Here is a 19,235-nt window from a genome sequence, read left to right on the forward strand (position 1 = left end):
ATTAGAGACGCATTCAATAATTTAATGATTACTGTGAGCCGGATTTCACTCCATCTAATTTCAACTGTCAAAAAAACACTGTGCAGTCTCATAAACTAGGGGAGACATCGTGTGCCAGACAACTTACTTGAGCTCTGTTTCAGCCCTGTCGCAGAATGGACAATCACATTCAGAAAGCCATACAGCCCAGTGGATTCGTCATCTATTAGGGGAAAAATCAACTAAAGTTATGAAAAGTTTTAGATAGAAAGAAAGAAATGCACTCCTTAATGAAAGAAAAAAAGGCACTCACCTTCTTTATTGATTGTCAGCGGAACATGGTGAACTGTCTGTAGCTTCACGCAGGAGTTGGTGAGCATCTGCAACTCCAGCGAAGTCAAAGAAAAACTCTTGAAACCTGGGAGAGATCATTTAGAAATCAAGAGAGACTTGGTCAGGGAAGCTGCTTTCTGTAGAAAAAGTTCACCGAGTCCTGTTGTGATTTTCCTGGAAGAAAGGAAAGTTTCTGTGAGGAATAGCAGTGCTTACACTTTTTCTGCTGCTCCCGAATTATCTCCCTCCATTCTTCTCGCTCATAATCAGACGAAATAAGGAATGTATAGCCCTGAAATAAAGAAATACAAATACTTGAGAACCTTTGCGAATGGCTTGTTTAAATTTTCAGTTTTCTGACAATATTATAGAATTCCAATCTTTGTTATTTTTCAGCAGTCTGCCATAACTGCCGTAACTGATGTTGGAATTTTAAATGTTGCGGTAAACTGTCCCATTTAAGTTTTCAAAAGTCAAAGGAACTTCTAAACAGACAGCAGATTTTCAGTATTGTTTCACCTTGCCATTCCTGTTGCTGACTCTGAAGGCCATGCATGGAGACATGAGCAGCAGCAGCGATTCCTGTTCGCACAGTTTCTTCCTGAGGCGATCGAGGACTTTACTTCCTTTACACACTCTCTGAACACATGGGAGAATGAATGCAAGAACAAACGGGAGACAATTAACACAAATCTGATTGCTTGTTGTGGAAAAGCCTCTGATGAATGCCTTCATCTACCTTTTCTCTCTGGATCTCGTTCTTGATCTGGGAGATCTTGACCTTCATACAATCTATCTCTTCCTCTGGTATCTGAGGGAACGGTGAGGACTCTGATTCATCAATGGTCTGAAAGGTGACATCGGCTAAAGGGATATACCACTTACAGTCATACTGTTGCCCCTTCCTAAATATAGGGAGACACAGAAAACAAGGGTCACTTATGTGACCGAGAGATTTTAAAAAAAACGACAACTTTGAAACTTGTAATGTTTAAAGAAAAAAAAGTCAAAGATTGACTTGCCCTCCGGTTTGTTTCTTCAATTTGGCGCAAAGCAGCAGGTCGGTAAAGAGGAAGACATGCCGAAGTTTTCGTGCCCCTTCTACTAACTCCACCATGAACTGGTCTCTGAGAAGCTGTCGATTCTTTAAAGACATTAGGAAGATTTTACTATGCAAGACAATACATTTAAAACAAATGTCTATGTCAGTTACATTTCTATAAAATTCTAAAAAAATGTGAGAGACGACAAATTTTATGTTTCTTTTCTGACCTATGTAATCACTCTATGCTTTCCCCTCTTTTGTAAAATCTCAGAATTGCTATTGTGGAAATCTTCACATTTGAGCTGTAAAAGGTTACTTAACTATGGCGACTTCTGCTTTTGAGAACTCTGGAAATGTGAAAAGGGTCCGTCAATTTTTTTTGCAAACCAAACAACCTTGACACACTTAGTTTTAACTGTTCACCAATAGGGGGCGCTCGTGTATTGTTTACTTCCCCATGAATCAGTGGCAGTCACTATTTTTCCTTAGGCAGGAGGTCATTTAAAGTAGGTGAGGAGGAAAAGCAGCCAATGAGAGGCTCAGACTCATTCACTCAAATGGAGGCATGACACACTTAAGAAATTGCGCTATTGTGGGTGAGTCACGGGAGCCATTTTCATGATAATGATGGCAGCCTGAGGGGGTTTCAACCTCGGACAAGCATGTCTAGATGGGAAAAAAATGGGCTGGATGAGATGATTCATAAAAGGCAGATATGATGGTAAATACCTACCTGTAAATTGCATTAGAGGAAAAAAATGAAGTGAACTACAATTCAATGAAGTGAACTACAATATATACTAACAAGAACAACAAAATCATAAGTAGCCAATTTTGTCCTTAAAATAGTTGAAAAAATTCCCAAAGATGTCCTTCTCAGGTCATTCTTTATAACTAGACCTGCATTTGCACTCTTGAGTGACCGAATCCTCCGTAATTGAAGGGTGTGTGACATATGTGAAAGACATCTGTTCCTTTCATGGCCTAAACGTCTGTGTGTGTGTGTGTGTGTGTGTGTGTGTGTGTGTGTGTCTGAAAACATGTGTTTCATGTTTTTATATTCTGGTGGAGACTTGAACAACTTGAATGCAGAGTGACTCATGGGGACTTGTGTCACCGGGGGGGACCTAAATTTAGGTTCCCAAGAGGAAACAACTTTATAAATCATATAGAATTATTTAATTAAAAATTTTTAATGTAAAAATGCATACGTTTTGTGTGATGGTTAGATTTAGTGGTAGGATTAGTGTAAGGGGATAGAATATACTGCTTGTACAGTATCAAAAACCATTACGTCTATGGAGAGTCCCCACAAAGATAGCGAACCAGACGTGTGTGTGTGCGTGCGTGTGTGTGTGTGTGTGTGTGTGCATTCAAAACATCGGCTCTGATCTGTGACCCTGGCTACATCGTGTGTGTGTTTATCCCTTCTGTGTAAACCTGCATTTTTTCCATCAGGATCTGGCCCACATGATATATGGGTACAGTATTGACGTTGGACGCATTCAGAGACATCTGCTAAAACAGCCTAAGATGAGAAGCAACACATGGCCATGAACTGGAAATCCATCTCACAGACAATAATTACATGGGACATGGACCAAGATGTCCTGTCATAAAGAAATGATAATGCTGGAAAATGCAATATTTTCTTTCTGAGAAAGCATTATCAGAACATATGTATCGTATGTTTTTGGTGATGTTTTACATAAAATCAGTTAAATCAGACTTGGAATATAGTGCACAAAAGATATAAGCTACTTTTCTGGCAATTTTGTGCATTTGAGTCATTGTTTAAACTTGAAAGTTATATTCCTTCAATACAAAAATGTTAGCTGGATCCCACTGGAGATAGAAGATATTTTAAGTCTCTGGTGATGAGTCACAGTAATGATTAATGTTGAGAAAGAATAGTTTATGATGAATGCTTTCTTGTATGATTGTATAATGGTGTTTGTATTATAATTGTCTTGCAAAGTGATAAACATTTCTTGATTTTAGTACAAATCTTTACTGGAAGAAGGATTAATTGAGCTGTAATGTTCTCCAGCTTCTCTGTCAGACATTCTTTAATCATTCAAATAATAAATGATCTCTATCTTTGAATTTAATCTCTGTATTTTCTGTAATAAAAATGCCTGGCATGTCCACCAAGCCTACAATCAGAGAGTGACTTCCCACACAGTTTTCCAGTAAACTGCGAGGAAGTCTAGTACAAAGTCAACTGACTCACAGTTCAGAGGGGTCAGGACAGCATGGAAGAGTGTGTGTTTGTGTTCATTCTGAAGTTGGGAAGGGTGTTGAGACACTTCTCGTTTTGCAAAAAATACCTTTGATAAATGAGGAAGGGGAACAGGATGGCGGGAGTTGATTATATTGTTGACGGGACCCATGTAGCGTTATGCAACCGGAGTTTAATAATGAATATTTGTACACTTGTGATAGTATTCCTAAGAATTACACTACAAGAGAGTAACAGCAATATTTTTCTTTCTGTCCTTGTCACCTTGGACACGAGTGTACACATCTTTCAAATACATTTTCCAAGGTAAAAATATTTTTTACAAATATCATACTGATGCAGTTTTTGAGGAGTTGCACTATATGATTTTTCAAACTTTGCATTGTCAAAAAAAGGACTTAAAGGCCTGGTTTGATCTTTTTATCTTATATTTATCTTATACATTTTATCAGACTTAAGGACCTTGACACAGTCATTAGGGTCCTCATATGATATCATTTTTTGTTGGTCACACCACATGACTTTTCAAATATTAATTAATTTAATAAATTAAATAAATTAAATATTATTTAATTAATGCTACTTATTGTATTAACACCCCCGATATTTATGACACAAAGAAGTGTATTCATGTCATAAATATGTTTTCACTGCATTTATGCATTTTTGAATAAATTGATAGATGCAGACAACAAAAAAAAGTCACGTCACTGACTAGTAATATATTATAGTTGGGCAGCACTGACCTCTCCTTTCTTCACTGTCATAGACTGACGACGGGGTGTGATCTCCTCATTAATGCTGGACAGGAAGTTCTGGGAAATGCGGAGGGCGTCCTGAAGGAGTGGGCGATCTGGATGACTGGATGGGGTGTGCTTCAACAGGTCCTAAATTGAAAGAAACAGACTAATGTAAGGGCCGTTTACTCCTGGTATGAAGATGCATTTTGATCGATCGGATCACAAGTGGACGATGTTAAATACTATATTACTGGTCTGCCTGCATTGGCACCATTGTATGAGAACTGAATGGAGCTGGACGATGACTTAACTGCTGTATAGATAAATGAATTTAATAACTATTGACTTTTACAACAGGAATTCATCAACACTGAACTTACTTAAGCTGGACAATGACACCATTTTCTTCTAGAGCTGCTGTGCAGCCAAAAGCATTATTTTCCTGTTATCCTGTTCATTTGTATTGTAAAAAGTGCTATATAAATAAAGGTGACTTGATTAAATAAAGGTGAAATATGAAAAACAGGTGTAAACAGCGTCTAAAACCTTTTGAGCTTGTTCACCACTTCCAGAAAACACATTTAACCACCATCAGGCGTAAACGAGAATGTGTCTCTCTTGTCTACCTGTGATCCGATCGACCAAAATGCATCTTAATACCAGGTAAAACAGAGCCTAATAGTGCAAAACACTCAATTGATTAAATGTCTGAAATCAATACAGCCCACGCACTTCCAAATAAAACATGTTGCGCCACTAAACCCTAAATGTTTTCTAAAAAAAAACCTCATGATTTTGTGTATGCTCTTTCAGTTTCACTCACATGGAGAACCAGGGTGCTGCGAGTGACGCGATCCACCGGTTTATACAGCAGGGCTGAGAATGAGAACGGCAAAGAAGTGATCAGAATACTAAGTAGTGAAAAAAAAGAGAGTAAATGTGGAAGAACTAGTGAATGAATCATGATCTCTTACTTTCCAAAGAGTTTTTGGCATTCTGATCTTTACCCTCTTTAGCACTCTTGACTTTCAGATTCTGAAGGTAAAAAGGGAAACAAATACATAAGACACACGAAGAGGCAAAGATATCAGCTCGTTTTGACAGTATAATGTAAGAGCCCTTAAAACTGACCTCTGAAATCTCTGCAAACTGAGAATTGGCTTGACAACACTTTTCGGCAGTTTCCACGGCAACCTTATAGTTGTCCACAAAAGCCCTGTACACGCCGAGCTGGCTGGCCTGTGTAGGAAGATAAAACGAGAGGAGAGAGTGAGAGTGAAAAAGAAGGTGGTTTAAAGATAAAAGTCAGTGCTAGAGGCAGATTACTCATGCATGTTACATCAGCTTAATTCTGCTTACTAAGGTAGAGCAGGCATTTTTATGTGGCCTGGTATTTTGGCATGGTTGACATGCTTCGGATATTTAAAACAAGCAAATACTGACCCAGCATAAAGACAACAGCATTCAACACAACAGAGACATTATGATGTAATTAGTTGAACTATAAAAAGAAAATAATTATTACAAGTTGAAAAGTATTATGTAAAAAGCGAACTTTTTTTCCAGAGAGTGTCTAAAAAGACCATATTAACAGAGTGAAGGCATACTGGAACAAAGAAGAAGCGACTTGGGCCAAACAAAGCCAAAATGTTGTGGTGAATGAGCATTTGTGTCATGAAGAAAAAACACCATTCCAAAGACAACAACTGTGAAATGGACACATTTTCCATGGCAACGTCTCGAGTTCTGCCAACACTGGGGTAAATAAGAGAAGAACTTGTGATGGGGCTTGTCATGAGACCGAGAGGTTAAGCACTTCCTTCAGCACAGCCATTATACTGCAACTGGGGAAACTTGTGAGCGATCCAGAATATGAGCATCATTACCCAGAGATCAGAAAAAAGACGGATTACATCGTGCTGTTAACTCCGCTCACTGATAAAAGATGAATACTCATTAAAAGAGTGAAAAGAACCATTCAAATGAAAAGAGGCATTTTCTAAAGACTCTCCTCGAGTGTTCTGAGGAGACATCTTAAGCGCCGTGGCAAAAAGTGTTATATTTTATTTGAGCTGTGAATGCGAGATCTCAGTTCGTTTTTGAATGTGATAAACACTTTAAATTAGGTAATACCAAGAAATAATGTCAGAAAATGTATTTTGATTGAGTTGTCATTGCGGGGTGCATGCAAAAACAAACATACAACACTACCCGTGTTTACCAGTTCACAAACAAATATGAGCCGGTTCATTTTAGTGAGTCAAAAACGTACAGCTTGACCAGTGTATCCCTATTCATGAACAAATGACTCTCGTGGGCCAGTTCATTTTAATAACTCAAATACTTACAGCATGTACAGTATATCTTGACTCACAAACAAATAAATCTTCTGGGCCGGTTCATTTTAGTTAGTCTGAAACTTACAGCATGTCGGGTATATCTTGATTCACAAACAAATGACTCTTATGAGACAGTCAATTTTATTGAGTCAAAAACGTACACCCTGACCAGTGTATCCTGAATCACAAACAAATGACTCTCATGAGACAGTTCATTTTGGTGAGTCCAAAACTTACATCTTGACCAGTGCAAGATTTAGTATAGAACTTGATTCATTATCAAATGACTCTTATGAACCGGTTCATTTTAGTGAGTCAAAAACGTACAGCATGATGAGCATGACCAGTGTACCCCAACAAATGACTCTGAGCCAGTTCATTTTAGTGAGGCAAAAAAAACCTTGACCAGTGACAGCTTCGCCCCTGACCAGTGTATTCCTGTAAGACTGGAGAAACTGGAAAACTGGAAGAGAGAGTGACTCTCTGAGAAAACAAAGGAAATTAACATCTGAACTCTCTCACGATCCTGTACTCAGGTTCAGCCCGTAACGCTGGGTGTCTTCTAGCGTTATGTAATTTTCAGATGTCAGGAATGCATCTTTTACTCTTTACTTCAGAGCATTTGATGTTATGTATTGATTATCTTTGAATTGATTATGTAACTGGCATGACAAATTTACCTGACTAATTATAAATTGTTATATTTGATTTATTCTGACTTTGGACAGATTAACTGTAGCAGATCACATTAAGTCAAGACTAACACATTGGCATTAGTTATAGGGGTGCTAATAGGGAGAGGCTAGAGAGGCTAATAGCCCTAATGGGTTAAGAACAACAGTGTTGTAAGGTAAATCTAAATAGGGCACACTCAACTGTTGACTCAACTCAACAATCTGATTATTGTAAAATTATTCTAACTTTGTATATGTGGGAAACCACTGCATGATTATGCAAAATTTACCATTAGAGGAAGTTAAGTTGGTCAGCTTGGTTCTATGGCAAGTCCTCTGGTTAGATATAGTCTTGCCTTAATTAAGTATGTTCAGATCCATGGGGACTAAATCAAATATTCTAGAATGAGCAAAGTGGAGTACGGCCATCTAGAATATTAGTCAATTGCCTCTGTCTAATGACCAAGACTGATGAGTTTGTAATAAAGAGATCGTAATTCCAATGAAGAGTTAAACAGAATAATCAAATGCATAGTTAAACTATTATACAAATGACAAAATAACCAATCTGCATTCTAACCTAAATTTGAAGCCATGATAAAATGGAGTCAGTTAAAAGTAAATTGGAATTAAATTACTTTGCTACGCTGAAAAGACAGAACGCGCAGAAACCTTCACCCGCTTATCTTATTGGGATGTTTGGTTGGGCCTTACATTCCAATTCACAAAAGATAAAGACTCTAACAAGCTGTTTTTATTTATGAATTGTTTGAAAAGACTTTTAAGCAGTCTAACAAATCCTTCATTGAACAGAGCGGTTAATGTATCAACATCTTACTCACTTACTGCAAGTTGTTAGTATAAGTATATAAATGTAGTAAAGGGAGGATGAATTCTATATAGGAAACACTGTCCTGAAGCAATCCATTACTGTATGAAAGCAACATATGAGCCCATTTTTGGACTAAACTTGTCTAAGGAGTCAGGGGTAAGTAAATCCCATGCCGTCAGAGTTAGTGGTTCATAGAGAGAGAAAGCGAGAGAGAGAGTGAGAGAGGGCAAGGGAATGCCCAGCAGTGAGTGGGTTTTTCAGGGCAGACACATGCACTCCTGCACTATGACATCATGCTTTCTGGGAAACAGAGCAGACACTGGACTCGCTGTCCACTAAAAACTCTGACAATGTCTCCCTGTGGGATTTCCTGTTTATTTACCCCTCTCTGCGCAAAACACACACACCCTGGAAGAGAAGTATGTCATTTCAAATACACACACACACACACACACAGACACACACACACACACACACACACACACACACAAAGTAAGGAACATGGCATATTCCCCCAGGTTCTGTAGAAAGGCACCACTATGCAAACATATCTAAATGCACAAAGATAAAGGAACAGGCTACAAAAATGCTCAGCTCTACACGTCACTAATGCCCCAAATAATATCCACAGGTATTTGCAACTAACAATATAATCCCTGTGGGATTAACAATCAAAATAAAAGCCAAATGAATTCAGTTTTCGGCCACACTTCTTCAACCCCAATGCCTTTAAATTTCAAAGAAGAGATTTATGTTAAAAGATAAATGCAATATCTGCATTTATGTTAACCTAGAGACTTTCAAACATCAAAATGTCATTTATTAATATGTATTCATGTCAAAATTACATATAAACATCTTTTCCAATTCAATTTTGCCTGTAAACGCTTCCAAAATGCTTGCGTGTCACATGAAAAAAAGGCGTCGGTTCTATTTCTATCATTTGACACAAATGCACACGTTTTCGGCCCATGTCACGCAGGCAGTGTGCAAGCTCTAACCTGTTAACATGGGAGCCGAAATAAAAACGGACACGTTACGCAGCCGAGACGCTCACGCCATGCTTGCAGTGTGTCACAAGCCTTATACATCATCACTCAATGGCTGACATTTGCCTAGGTGTCACTACGAAAGTAAGAACCCATTATAAATGAGTGACGCTGTCTACACTTGATACAGTATACAGACGCATGTTCAGTTTCTGATTAGTTGTTTTGTGCAAAAAACTTTATTAACATTACAACTGAACCTCAAAGAAGGCAAAAATGTCAAAACCCCTTTAAAACCCCTGTGCAAAGAAACGTTCTAGTTTGTTGTGAGATCTGAACCCCCGGCTACAACACCCTAATACCTTTCAACCCAAGCATTTTTGACCGCAGCTCCACCGATCTAAGAGCAAGGCCCCCTAGCTGCTTTACATGCAGTCATGTGGCTCAGAAAAGCTTTCATCTGCACGAACGTTAAGTCCTGCGGGCGCCTATAAAGATGGGGGTAAAGTTTCAGTTTCCACAGCTAATTGTGCCGAGTGGAATGATGTGGCTGTTGCTCGTGAAGCTCGCTAAACCAGTTATCAAAGGAAATTTTCCTTAGGGAGGACCAGAGAGACATGCTTTGATGATGACTGCGTTTATAAACCGTCTCAAAAGATCTCTCTAGGGTGGTCTGACAGAAACATCATGTATGGATTACCTAATTTAGACGCGTGTATGTGGCATCAAGTTGCGCCACAATTCAGTTGTTATAATGAGTAACAATAACACTGGCATATTATTAGATGATACTGCATTATGAACCAGTGATTTCAATAATACAGCATACACTGCAAAAAAAAATATTTCTAACTTAGTATTTTTTTCTTTTTTCTAGTCCAAACATATAAAATTCTTACAACAAGAAGTATTTACTAGACAAGCAAAAGTAATTGTCTTGTTTTGGGAAAAAATAACTTACAACAAGATTATTTTGCTTACCCTACTGGCAGATTATTAAGCTTATTTTAAGCAAAAACTCTCTTAAATTTGAGTTATTTTTACCAAAACAAGACAATAATTTTTACTTCTCAAGTAAATATTTCTTTATGTAAGAATTAAAGAAAAAAAAAGTAAGAAAAGCATTTTTTGCAGTGTATGGTGGGCAGTATGACCAAAATCTTATGATACAATTTTATATAATATAAGAGTTTTTATTTTTAGTGGAAACTCAAATTAATGCAAAATTCACTTTCAAATTCTAAAAATAAAACAGTTTATTGGTATCAAATGGGTTTACTGATCTAATGTTCACTAACATGTTAATCTTAAATAACACACAAAAATTTAGGAACATTGTTAAATATAAACTTTAGCAGCTGTACTAAAGACTAACTCAATAAATTACAATTTTCATATGCACGTTTTCATACTGTACAATGTTGTGATGCCTAAATTACACTGATTTTAGGTTTTAGTGTTTTATTTATTTAGAGAAAATACTACAGAATTGTAATATAATTATCAGTTATTACATTATATAATTATTACTGGTTTATTACTATATACATACATGCATATACAGTGAGGAAAATAAGTGTTTGAACACCCTGCTATTTTGCAAGTTCTCCCACTTGGAAATCATGGAGGGGTCTGAAATTGTCATCGTAGGTGCATATCCACTGTGAGAGACATAATCTAAAAAAAAAAAATCCGGAAATCACAATATATTATTATTTTTTAACTATTTATTTGTATGATACAGCTGCAAATAAGTATTTGAACACCTGTCTATCAGCTAGAATTCTGACCCTCAAAAACCTTTAAAATGTCCACCTCTACTCCATTTATTATCCTAAATTAGATTAACCTGTTTGAGGTTGGTGGCTGCATAAAGACACCTGTCCACCCCATACAATCAGTAATAATCCAACTACTAACATGGCCAAGACCAAAGAGTTGTCCAAAGACAAAATTGTACACCTCCACAAGGCTGGAAAGGGTTACAGGTAAATTGCCAAGCAGCTTGGTGAAAAAAGGTCCATTGTTGGAGCAATCATTAGAAAATGGAAGAAGCTATACATGACTGTCAATCTCCCTCGGACTGGGGCTCCATGAAAGATCTCACCTTGTGGGGTCTCAATGATCCTAAGAAAAGTGAGAAATCAGCCCAGAACTACACGGGAGGAGCTGGTCAATGACCTGAAAAGAGCTGGGACTACCATTTCCAAGGTTACTGTTGGTAATACACTAAGACGTCATGGTTAGAAATCATACATGGCACGGAAGGTTCCCCTGCTTAAACCAGCACATGTCCAGGCCCGTCTTAAAGGGATACTTCACTGCCTTTTCATATTAAACTATGTTATTCCCTTAACTTAAACAAGTTGATACATACCTCTCTCGTCTCAGTGCGTGCACTTAATCTCTCTGACGTGCGGTGATGATCTGATAGCATTTAGCTTAGCTCACTAAGCCCAGTTCATTCACTATGGAACCAAACAGAGATCAAGTTAGAAGTACCAAACACCTCCACGTTTCCCCTATTTAAATACAGTTACACGAGTAGTTGAACGATCAAGTATGGTGACAAAATAAACCGTGGCGCGTTTCTAATCGGATTAAAAAGGAGAACTATAATGTATGGCGGAATAGCACTTCTGAGAGTACTTCGGCTCGGCGCAGTAAAAAGTCCCGGCCGAAACATCTTCCCTCACATCTCCCTATTGACAGAAATGAGAGAGTGAGGGGGAGGTGTGAGGAAAGATGTTTCGGCCGGGACTTTTTACTGCGCCGAGCCGAAGTACTCTCAGAAGTGCTAATCCGCCATACATTATAGTTCTCCTTTTTAATCCAATTAGAGAAGTACATTGTTTTATTTTGTCACCATACTTGATCGTTCGACTACTCGTGTAACTGTATTTAAATAGGGAAAAGATGGAGGTGTTTGGTACTTCTAAACTTTTGTAAATGCTGTCAGATCATCACTGCGCGTCAGAGAGATTAAGTGCACGCACTGAGACGAGAGAGGTATGCATCAACTCGTTTTAGTTAAGGGAATAACATAGTTTAATATGAAAAAGCAGTGAAGTAACCCTTTAAGTTTGCCAATGACGATTTGGATGATCCAGAGGAGTCATGGGAGAAAGTCATGTGGTCAGATGAGACCAAAATAGAACTTTTTGGTCATAATTCCACTAAACGTGTTTGGAGGAAGAAGAATGATGAGTACCATCCCAAGAACACCATCCCTACTGTGAAGCATGGGGATGGTAGCATCATGCTTTGGGGGTGTTTTTCTGCACATGGGACAGGGCAACTGCACTGTATTAAGGAGAGGATGACCGGGGCCATGTATTGTGAGATTTTGGGGAACAAGCTCCTTCCCTCAGTTAGAGCATTGAAGATGGGTCGAGGGTGGGTCTTCCAACATGACAATGAACCAAAGCACACAGCCAGGATAACCAAGAGTGGCTCTGTAAGAAGCATTTCAAGGTTCTGAAGAGCCAGTCTCCAGACCTAAACCCAATAGAGAATCTTTGGAGGGAGCTCAAACTCTGTGTTTCTCAGCGACAGGCCAGAAACCTGACTGATCTAGAGAAGATCTGTGTGGAGGAGTGGGCCAAAATCCCTCCTGCAGTGTGTGCAAACCTGGTGAAAAACTACAGGAAACATTTGACCTCTGTTGCAAACAAAGGCTACTGTACCAAATATTAACATTGATTTTCTCAGGTGTTCAAATACTTATTTGCAGCTGTATCATACAAATAAAGAGTTAAAAAATCATACACTGTGATTTCTGGATTTTTTTTTTTTTGTCTCTCACAGCATGTCCACTGTTTCTCTCACAGTGGACATGCACCTACGATGACAATTTCAGACCCCCCCATGATTTCCAAGTGGGAGAACATACATATATTATATGTTTGATATGATCGGGGCGAGCCCGATTTTGCAAGAGAGCAGATCGGGAGGTGCAAGATTTGATCTGTGAATATATATATATATATATATATATGTAAAATGCAGAATTGTTGCATAATCAAATGCCTTAATTTAAAATGAATGGCATTTCTAATTTTAATACTCTTTAATATTCTAAAACTCATTTTTTTTACTTTTTGTTTTGAACTAAGTGAATGCAAACCAAAAGATCCAGCATGAATGCCGTATGTTTTATATGAAATAATATAATAAAGCACTGCTCACCAGTTTCTGGAAGAGGTCACCCACACATTGATGGTGGCTCCACTGTTGCACTCTGGGTAACAGGGCATCATAAAAGTCTTTATGGATCTCATGGAGTTCAGGCACTTTGAAGAAAATGGTTTCTATCTGTTGGAGGGTTAACATGGGCTGCGAAGTGGTGGCAGCAGCCTTCAGGGGCTTCATAGGCTGTGATGCAAAAAAAAAAAAAACAGGGTCAAAAGGGGGTCCATGAACTCCCATTTGTAACCATCTGGGTGAAATGCAATGTGCAAAGCTCAGCACCACTATAACAGTGATCTTTGACCCTCTTTAGTGAGTAAGCATACAGTAAATCAGTCCTAAAAAGATTGTATTACTCACCAGTAAAAGCGCCTCCAAGTGGCTGAGATAGGCCTCCTCACTGGCCAGAATCCCTGATAAAACCCATTTCCTCATCTCCAACCCTTTTTCGACATCTAGCTCAGACTGAGAATGTCCAGGGTGAGAGTGGAAAGAATGAAGAAAGTGCCCATTTCAAAACCATTTTGGGTTCAGCCAAAAACACACATTCCAGTCTAAAGGCCCTAGGGATTCCTTTGCAGGGTAATCCTCATACAAAAAACAAAAACAAAACGAAATCCAATCCCATACTGATTTACAGCAGTCAACAGTCCCAAAACCCCATATACTGATATGAAACATCCCAAAGAATAAAGATAAATATGCAGAGTTCAAAAATTTAGCGCATAAACATATTTGCATAACCACAAATGTTAAAAGTCCCTAAAATAACCAATATAAAAATTAAGGCAGAAAATTATTTTCATGTTTTTGTTAACAATTGATAAATGGATGATATTAAAATGTAAACTTTTAGTGTTTTGTCTAAAAAAACTAAAATCAATTGTTTTAAAGGCACAATATGTAAGATTTTTGGATTAAATATTCAAATACCACTAGAACAATGTTATATATTTGTGGACTAGTTATACATTTTAACCAGGAAACAGACCGTATCCGTGCGTCACCTATCAATCGTAGAAATCGACGTAGAAACAATGGAATGCATCTATTATAATAAAACATCGCTGTGGTACCACATGCGCATGAGCGGAAAAAGGTTGGAAGTGGTCGTCTGCGGCATTATTTAAAAGCTCTGCGAAATCAATGCGCCATCAAGCCATGTCTTTGTTTTGAAAAAGCAAACTCTGGTAGCAAAAAATTACATATTGTGGCTTTAAATGCTATTGGTGAATTTAGGCTTTATAATAAAGTATGAAAATTGTATTTAATAAAAGATTCCATTTAACAGTGCTAAAAAAAATTGTAGCGTAATTACATTTTAAGTGCGCATTATATAGCAACAAAAGTAATCTACATGTAAAAATATGGGCAATGAGCATGTATAATTAAATATACAATATCCCCCAATATTGAAATGTTTAAAAAAAAACTCTAATATTGGCCAATAACCTACGGTAACAATATATCATGCACTAAGGATAATCATCTTAGAAAAAAACAACTGAACTTTTTTTAATTACAAAAACAATTGGGAGAGGTGTTTAAACACCATGATATCATTAAGGCAAAGGCTAGTTTCTCTGTATATCAATGTCCCTTACTGATTTAGTGGACTCCAGGGACCCTGAGGTCTCTCTAATGCTTCGACCCTTTGTGTGAAGGCGCGGAGAGGAGAGGGAGTCATCCGTGTAGGATGCAACATCAGGCTGCATACGCTGGTCCTCCCCACGATCACCATCATAAACGTATGCCGGAGGCGGAGTCCCGCTAAAGGGTATGTCTGCAAATAGAGACAAGAGAGGTCAGGTCAGGGTGCCATACGTGACTATGAAGTGTAACATATGATTTTATTCACTTTTAAATCACAACAAGAATATAATATCAGTACATAATTTAATCCATTGCCAATAAATGGCAAGTAACCAAAAATGGGTTCTCAAGGCAGGCTTTCTATCTGCATTTTTGAGTGCCTGAAATAATCGATACATCCTTCACCAGGCAAAGAGCGTCTCATACATCTCTTATCTCTTAATGTAATCCACACAGAGGACTGAAACCTTAGCCAAAAAGTCTTACCGCCTGAGCTTTTGCCTCTTTGCAATAAAGACCTTGACATATAATTGAAAGCAACAGATAAAGTCTGCCAAGCGAAGACAACCAAAGCCGTTAGGAATTCATCACCCATTTCACATTTATTCTTGGAAACATTATCCACCATCTCTCTAAATCACAGCCTCAATTAAGCCTCTCGTTCATCAATAATGCATGACGCTGCAACTGAATTATTAAAAATGTGTGTAGTAAAATGCAGCGATTGAATTGTAATTCTTTCCTCTGACAATATGAAGATGAATCTGATGTTTTACTTACAAAAAGGCATATTTATTTATTATTTTTTCCATTATTATTATTTATATTATTCTACTAACGAATAATGTAATAAAATGGAATGTATTGCCTTTGTTTAAGAGGACTCCTTAGTATAAGTTATATTGAGCTAACATTTTCTTCATAAGATCTAGTTGCTGCTGTGACTGAGTATTTGTTCCACACCTCCAGGGAATACCACTGATACTAACTGAGAGAAAGAGCGACAAGTCGAGTCAGTTCTTTGTTATTCCTCAGGCCTGGCACAACTAATGAACAATGAAAGACTAGAGGACTTCATGCATGCCTCTGTCCTGACGGAGACCCTTTTACTACCACTGAAAGGACGAAATGCGAGTTAGAAACACGCCAACTCACTGTCGGAAATGTGAAACTGAAGTCAATGCAGTCCATTTAGGAGAAGACTGACAAAACCCCATTGAGAGGGAAAACCTCTTAATCACTCAAATAGCAATGAATAATTCAACACCATTGTTCTTGTTTTAATTACCATTGATGAGGATTAAGGGCTACATGGATGAATAGCTGCATTAGTGATGCCATTTTTAATAAACTGAACATGTTAGATTTTAAAAATGAGAAGCAGCTGCTGAGTTGAAACGAAACAAATGCACTTCGTACTGCCTAAACATACAGCACAACTGTGTTTAAAGGAACAGTTCACCCAAAAATGAAATCGCTTTTCTATACAAGAGCAAAAATAACCATGAAAAATTACAATATCATGTGTTTATAATGTGTTATATAAATATATATGGTGGTTCATTTACATCAGCTGTGATTCATAGACTGCAATGACTTGAGACATGATGAATCCTCCAGACTGTCCTGACAATTGTGAGTTATCCCTCTGTCTGTATTTGTAGAGTAAGTTTTCTAAAAGCAGTCATTCATTTCCTGCAGTCTGTGAACACCTCAGCACCTGTGAGACATCCAGACGTAAGCATATCGACTATGTGTCCATCTTATCTGGTGTCCTGATCAGCTCAAATAAGAAAGTCTGACAAAGTCAAGAGTTCTGTAGATGTACACAAAACGAGCGCGCACACACGCGCGCACACACACACACACACACACACAGGATATCGATAGTGGAATCCACTCTTATTGATCCCTCACAGCTTTTGCTCTGTACATACTGTGTTTAATCTCGAGTTGTCACGATGCTAAAGCTCCAGTAGCCAGAAGCAATACCAACAAAAACTATTTCAATACCACAGCAAAACAACCGTTACTGAACACAATCATTTAAAATTTTAGCCTTTAAAAATGTTACTATATTAATTATATTGTATTATGCTAATTATATTATATTTATATTATTAATTAACTTGTCAACATCTTTAAGTAAGGCTCAATAATATGATGAACAATTTTTTTTATATTTTAGAATTTGGTTAATGTTAATTTATACATACACTTTTGTTTATTGTTAACTTGAGATAATTTATAATACTTTAATGCAAATTATATATATTAAATCAAATATATAATTTATTTGCATATTTCAAAATTAACATTAACACAGACAAATAAAAGTATTAATGAATCAAACTCTGTTGCAGAATATTATTAAAAACAAATTTAACATGCAATATTAATATGGTTCATATTAAAGTTAAATTGTAAATTTGAACTGATATTTTTCACTCACTGTTATTACTCTTTTCAGTTAAGGTTAAAATAAAGCAAAGTCTCAATGTGACAGTCACTCTCAATGCTGATTACAACTGTATTCAGCATTGAGAGTGACTGTAACATCTTAGTCTTTTTCCTAGAAATCTAGGTGTACCCTAGCGACAGCAAATCTAATTTGCCGCGAATGTTGTCTAGCAACTCTCGATACCCTTATGAGCCGTAAAAACCAAACTCTGGTCAGGCCAATCACATTGTGTATAGAGTCGGTGGGAGGGGCTTAACATAATGACGACCGAGTTGCGCTTGTGTGCTTCTAGTAAACACAGAAACTGGCGAACGGCGGTCTTTCGAATCGAGCTTTGACCGTAACTCTGGAAGACTTGGAGTTGAGCTTTTCTCTGAGCAAAGAACGGCACTCAAGTCATTCTTAAAAAGGGAAGATGTGTTCAGAGTTTTGCCAACCAATTGGTTGGTTGCAGCGCTATACTATCGCGTGCAGAGGGAGTTTGGTCTGGCTTGTTAGGCTGGAGTACAGTTGGAAAGAGGGAGAAAAGATGAGGCCTTGAAATTTACACTACCTAGGGCCAGATTTACTAACAATTGTGCCAGCGAAAACCCTCTTTTGCCTTTAAAAATATACTGTCAGGATTTACTAAAGACACACGGTGAAAAATTAGCGCTGAAAAGGCATGGACAGGGTTATTTTTGGCTGACCTTACTGCATATGCATTTGTAGGAGTTTCCATTTCTGACGCAACATTTATGGGAGGAGAGTATTTAAATTAATCATGCAAGGGGATTTACTAAAGTTTGCACTAGTCAGTGCTTGAAATGGGCCGGTATGCATCGGTACTATTTTCATCAGTAGCATACCCTCAATTTTTCTTGCGTACCGGCAATTCTCACATGTTGCTGGAACTCTGAGCCCCCACACCAAAACACAGAGGCAGACTAATAATAAATTGTATTGTGTGTATTCACAGCTTTGTTCTGAGTTGTATTAACTGAACGGCTTAATTGTCTGCACAAAATGACAGTGAAAATAACTGCTTCATTTTGCATGAGTTGCACACAAATCATTGTCGGTGCATTCATCAGCGCGCTCCAAAACTGTAGAGACCTGCATGAGCGCGGTTCCTATGCGACGCTGATGATCAAATCTGCAACTGAATTCTATTGAGAATGTAGTAAAACACTATGGAAAAAGTCAACATGATCTAAAACAGCCAAAACATCATCCTGCAAGCTTTTCAGATTCATAATGACCACATTTACTAGAATGTATCATGTTCTGTTGTATTTATTATTTTGACTACCGGTAGTTGTATTTTTCAATAAAGATTTATATTACAGCTGTGGCATGTTGTAGCTATAGTGTCTAACTGTGTTGCTATTTTTATATCAAATTCTATAGCTAAAAAAAGAAAGAAAAAAGTTAACGTTGGCCTAAGCATGGTAATGTACATCAATGAATGGTCTTACTTGCAATTAAATCATTACTGTTTTAAAAGTTAATTAAAAGTTAAAAGGAGCTTTAAAATATGGACCTTCCTCAATCATCGACTAAACAATTGGTTATGTGATCAACCAATTTGCATGTTTGGACCATTTTGCAAAAAAAAACCCCCAGATAAATAGGCCTAAGCCTCACGTGGGAGCATATGCCTGGGATCCTGTTAAACAGTTCACACAACCCCAACCCCACCCCCCAAAAAATTACACCAGAGAGACGCTACTTTGCGCTGCTCTTGGTGGACTTTGTTGGTCATTCTGGAAATGATCTGGCTGCGTCTGTGTTCCTTAATTTGCGTGTTGCAGTAGATCACGCACTGAACTTTCCACTCC

The 19,235-nt window shown here is 37.7% G+C and overlaps 1 protein-coding gene across 2 annotated transcripts in view; it reads right to left on the reverse strand.

Annotated features, from left to right (window-relative positions):
• The window catches only part of si:dkey-91m11.5 (PH_BCR_vertebrate and RhoGAP_Bcr domain-containing protein), a 61,311-nt gene that overhangs the window by 20,226 nt on the left and 21,850 nt on the right, over positions 1 to 19,235 (reverse strand). For both annotated transcript variants that reach the window (XM_067413586.1, XM_067413587.1), the window contains 13 exons: positions 14,966 to 15,144; positions 13,722 to 13,826; positions 13,362 to 13,547; positions 5,471 to 5,578; positions 5,314 to 5,374; positions 5,163 to 5,215; positions 4,346 to 4,486; positions 1,335 to 1,456; positions 1,052 to 1,217; positions 832 to 951; positions 529 to 604; positions 293 to 397; positions 128 to 202 (listed from right to left, as the gene is read on the reverse strand). In XM_067413586.1, the coding sequence (XP_067269687.1) occupies positions 128 to 202; positions 293 to 397; positions 529 to 604; positions 832 to 951; positions 1,052 to 1,217; positions 1,335 to 1,456; positions 4,346 to 4,486; positions 5,163 to 5,215; positions 5,314 to 5,374; positions 5,471 to 5,578; positions 13,362 to 13,547; positions 13,722 to 13,826; positions 14,966 to 15,144 (1,497 nt within the window). The remainder of the gene's footprint in view (positions 1 to 127; positions 203 to 292; positions 398 to 528; positions 605 to 831; positions 952 to 1,051; positions 1,218 to 1,334; positions 1,457 to 4,345; positions 4,487 to 5,162; positions 5,216 to 5,313; positions 5,375 to 5,470; positions 5,579 to 13,361; positions 13,548 to 13,721; positions 13,827 to 14,965; positions 15,145 to 19,235) is intronic.

This window comes from Pseudorasbora parva, chromosome 13, assembly GCF_024679245.1.
Source record: "Pseudorasbora parva isolate DD20220531a chromosome 13, ASM2467924v1, whole genome shotgun sequence".
NCBI classification, from domain to species: domain Eukaryota; kingdom Metazoa; phylum Chordata; class Actinopteri; order Cypriniformes; family Gobionidae; genus Pseudorasbora; species Pseudorasbora parva.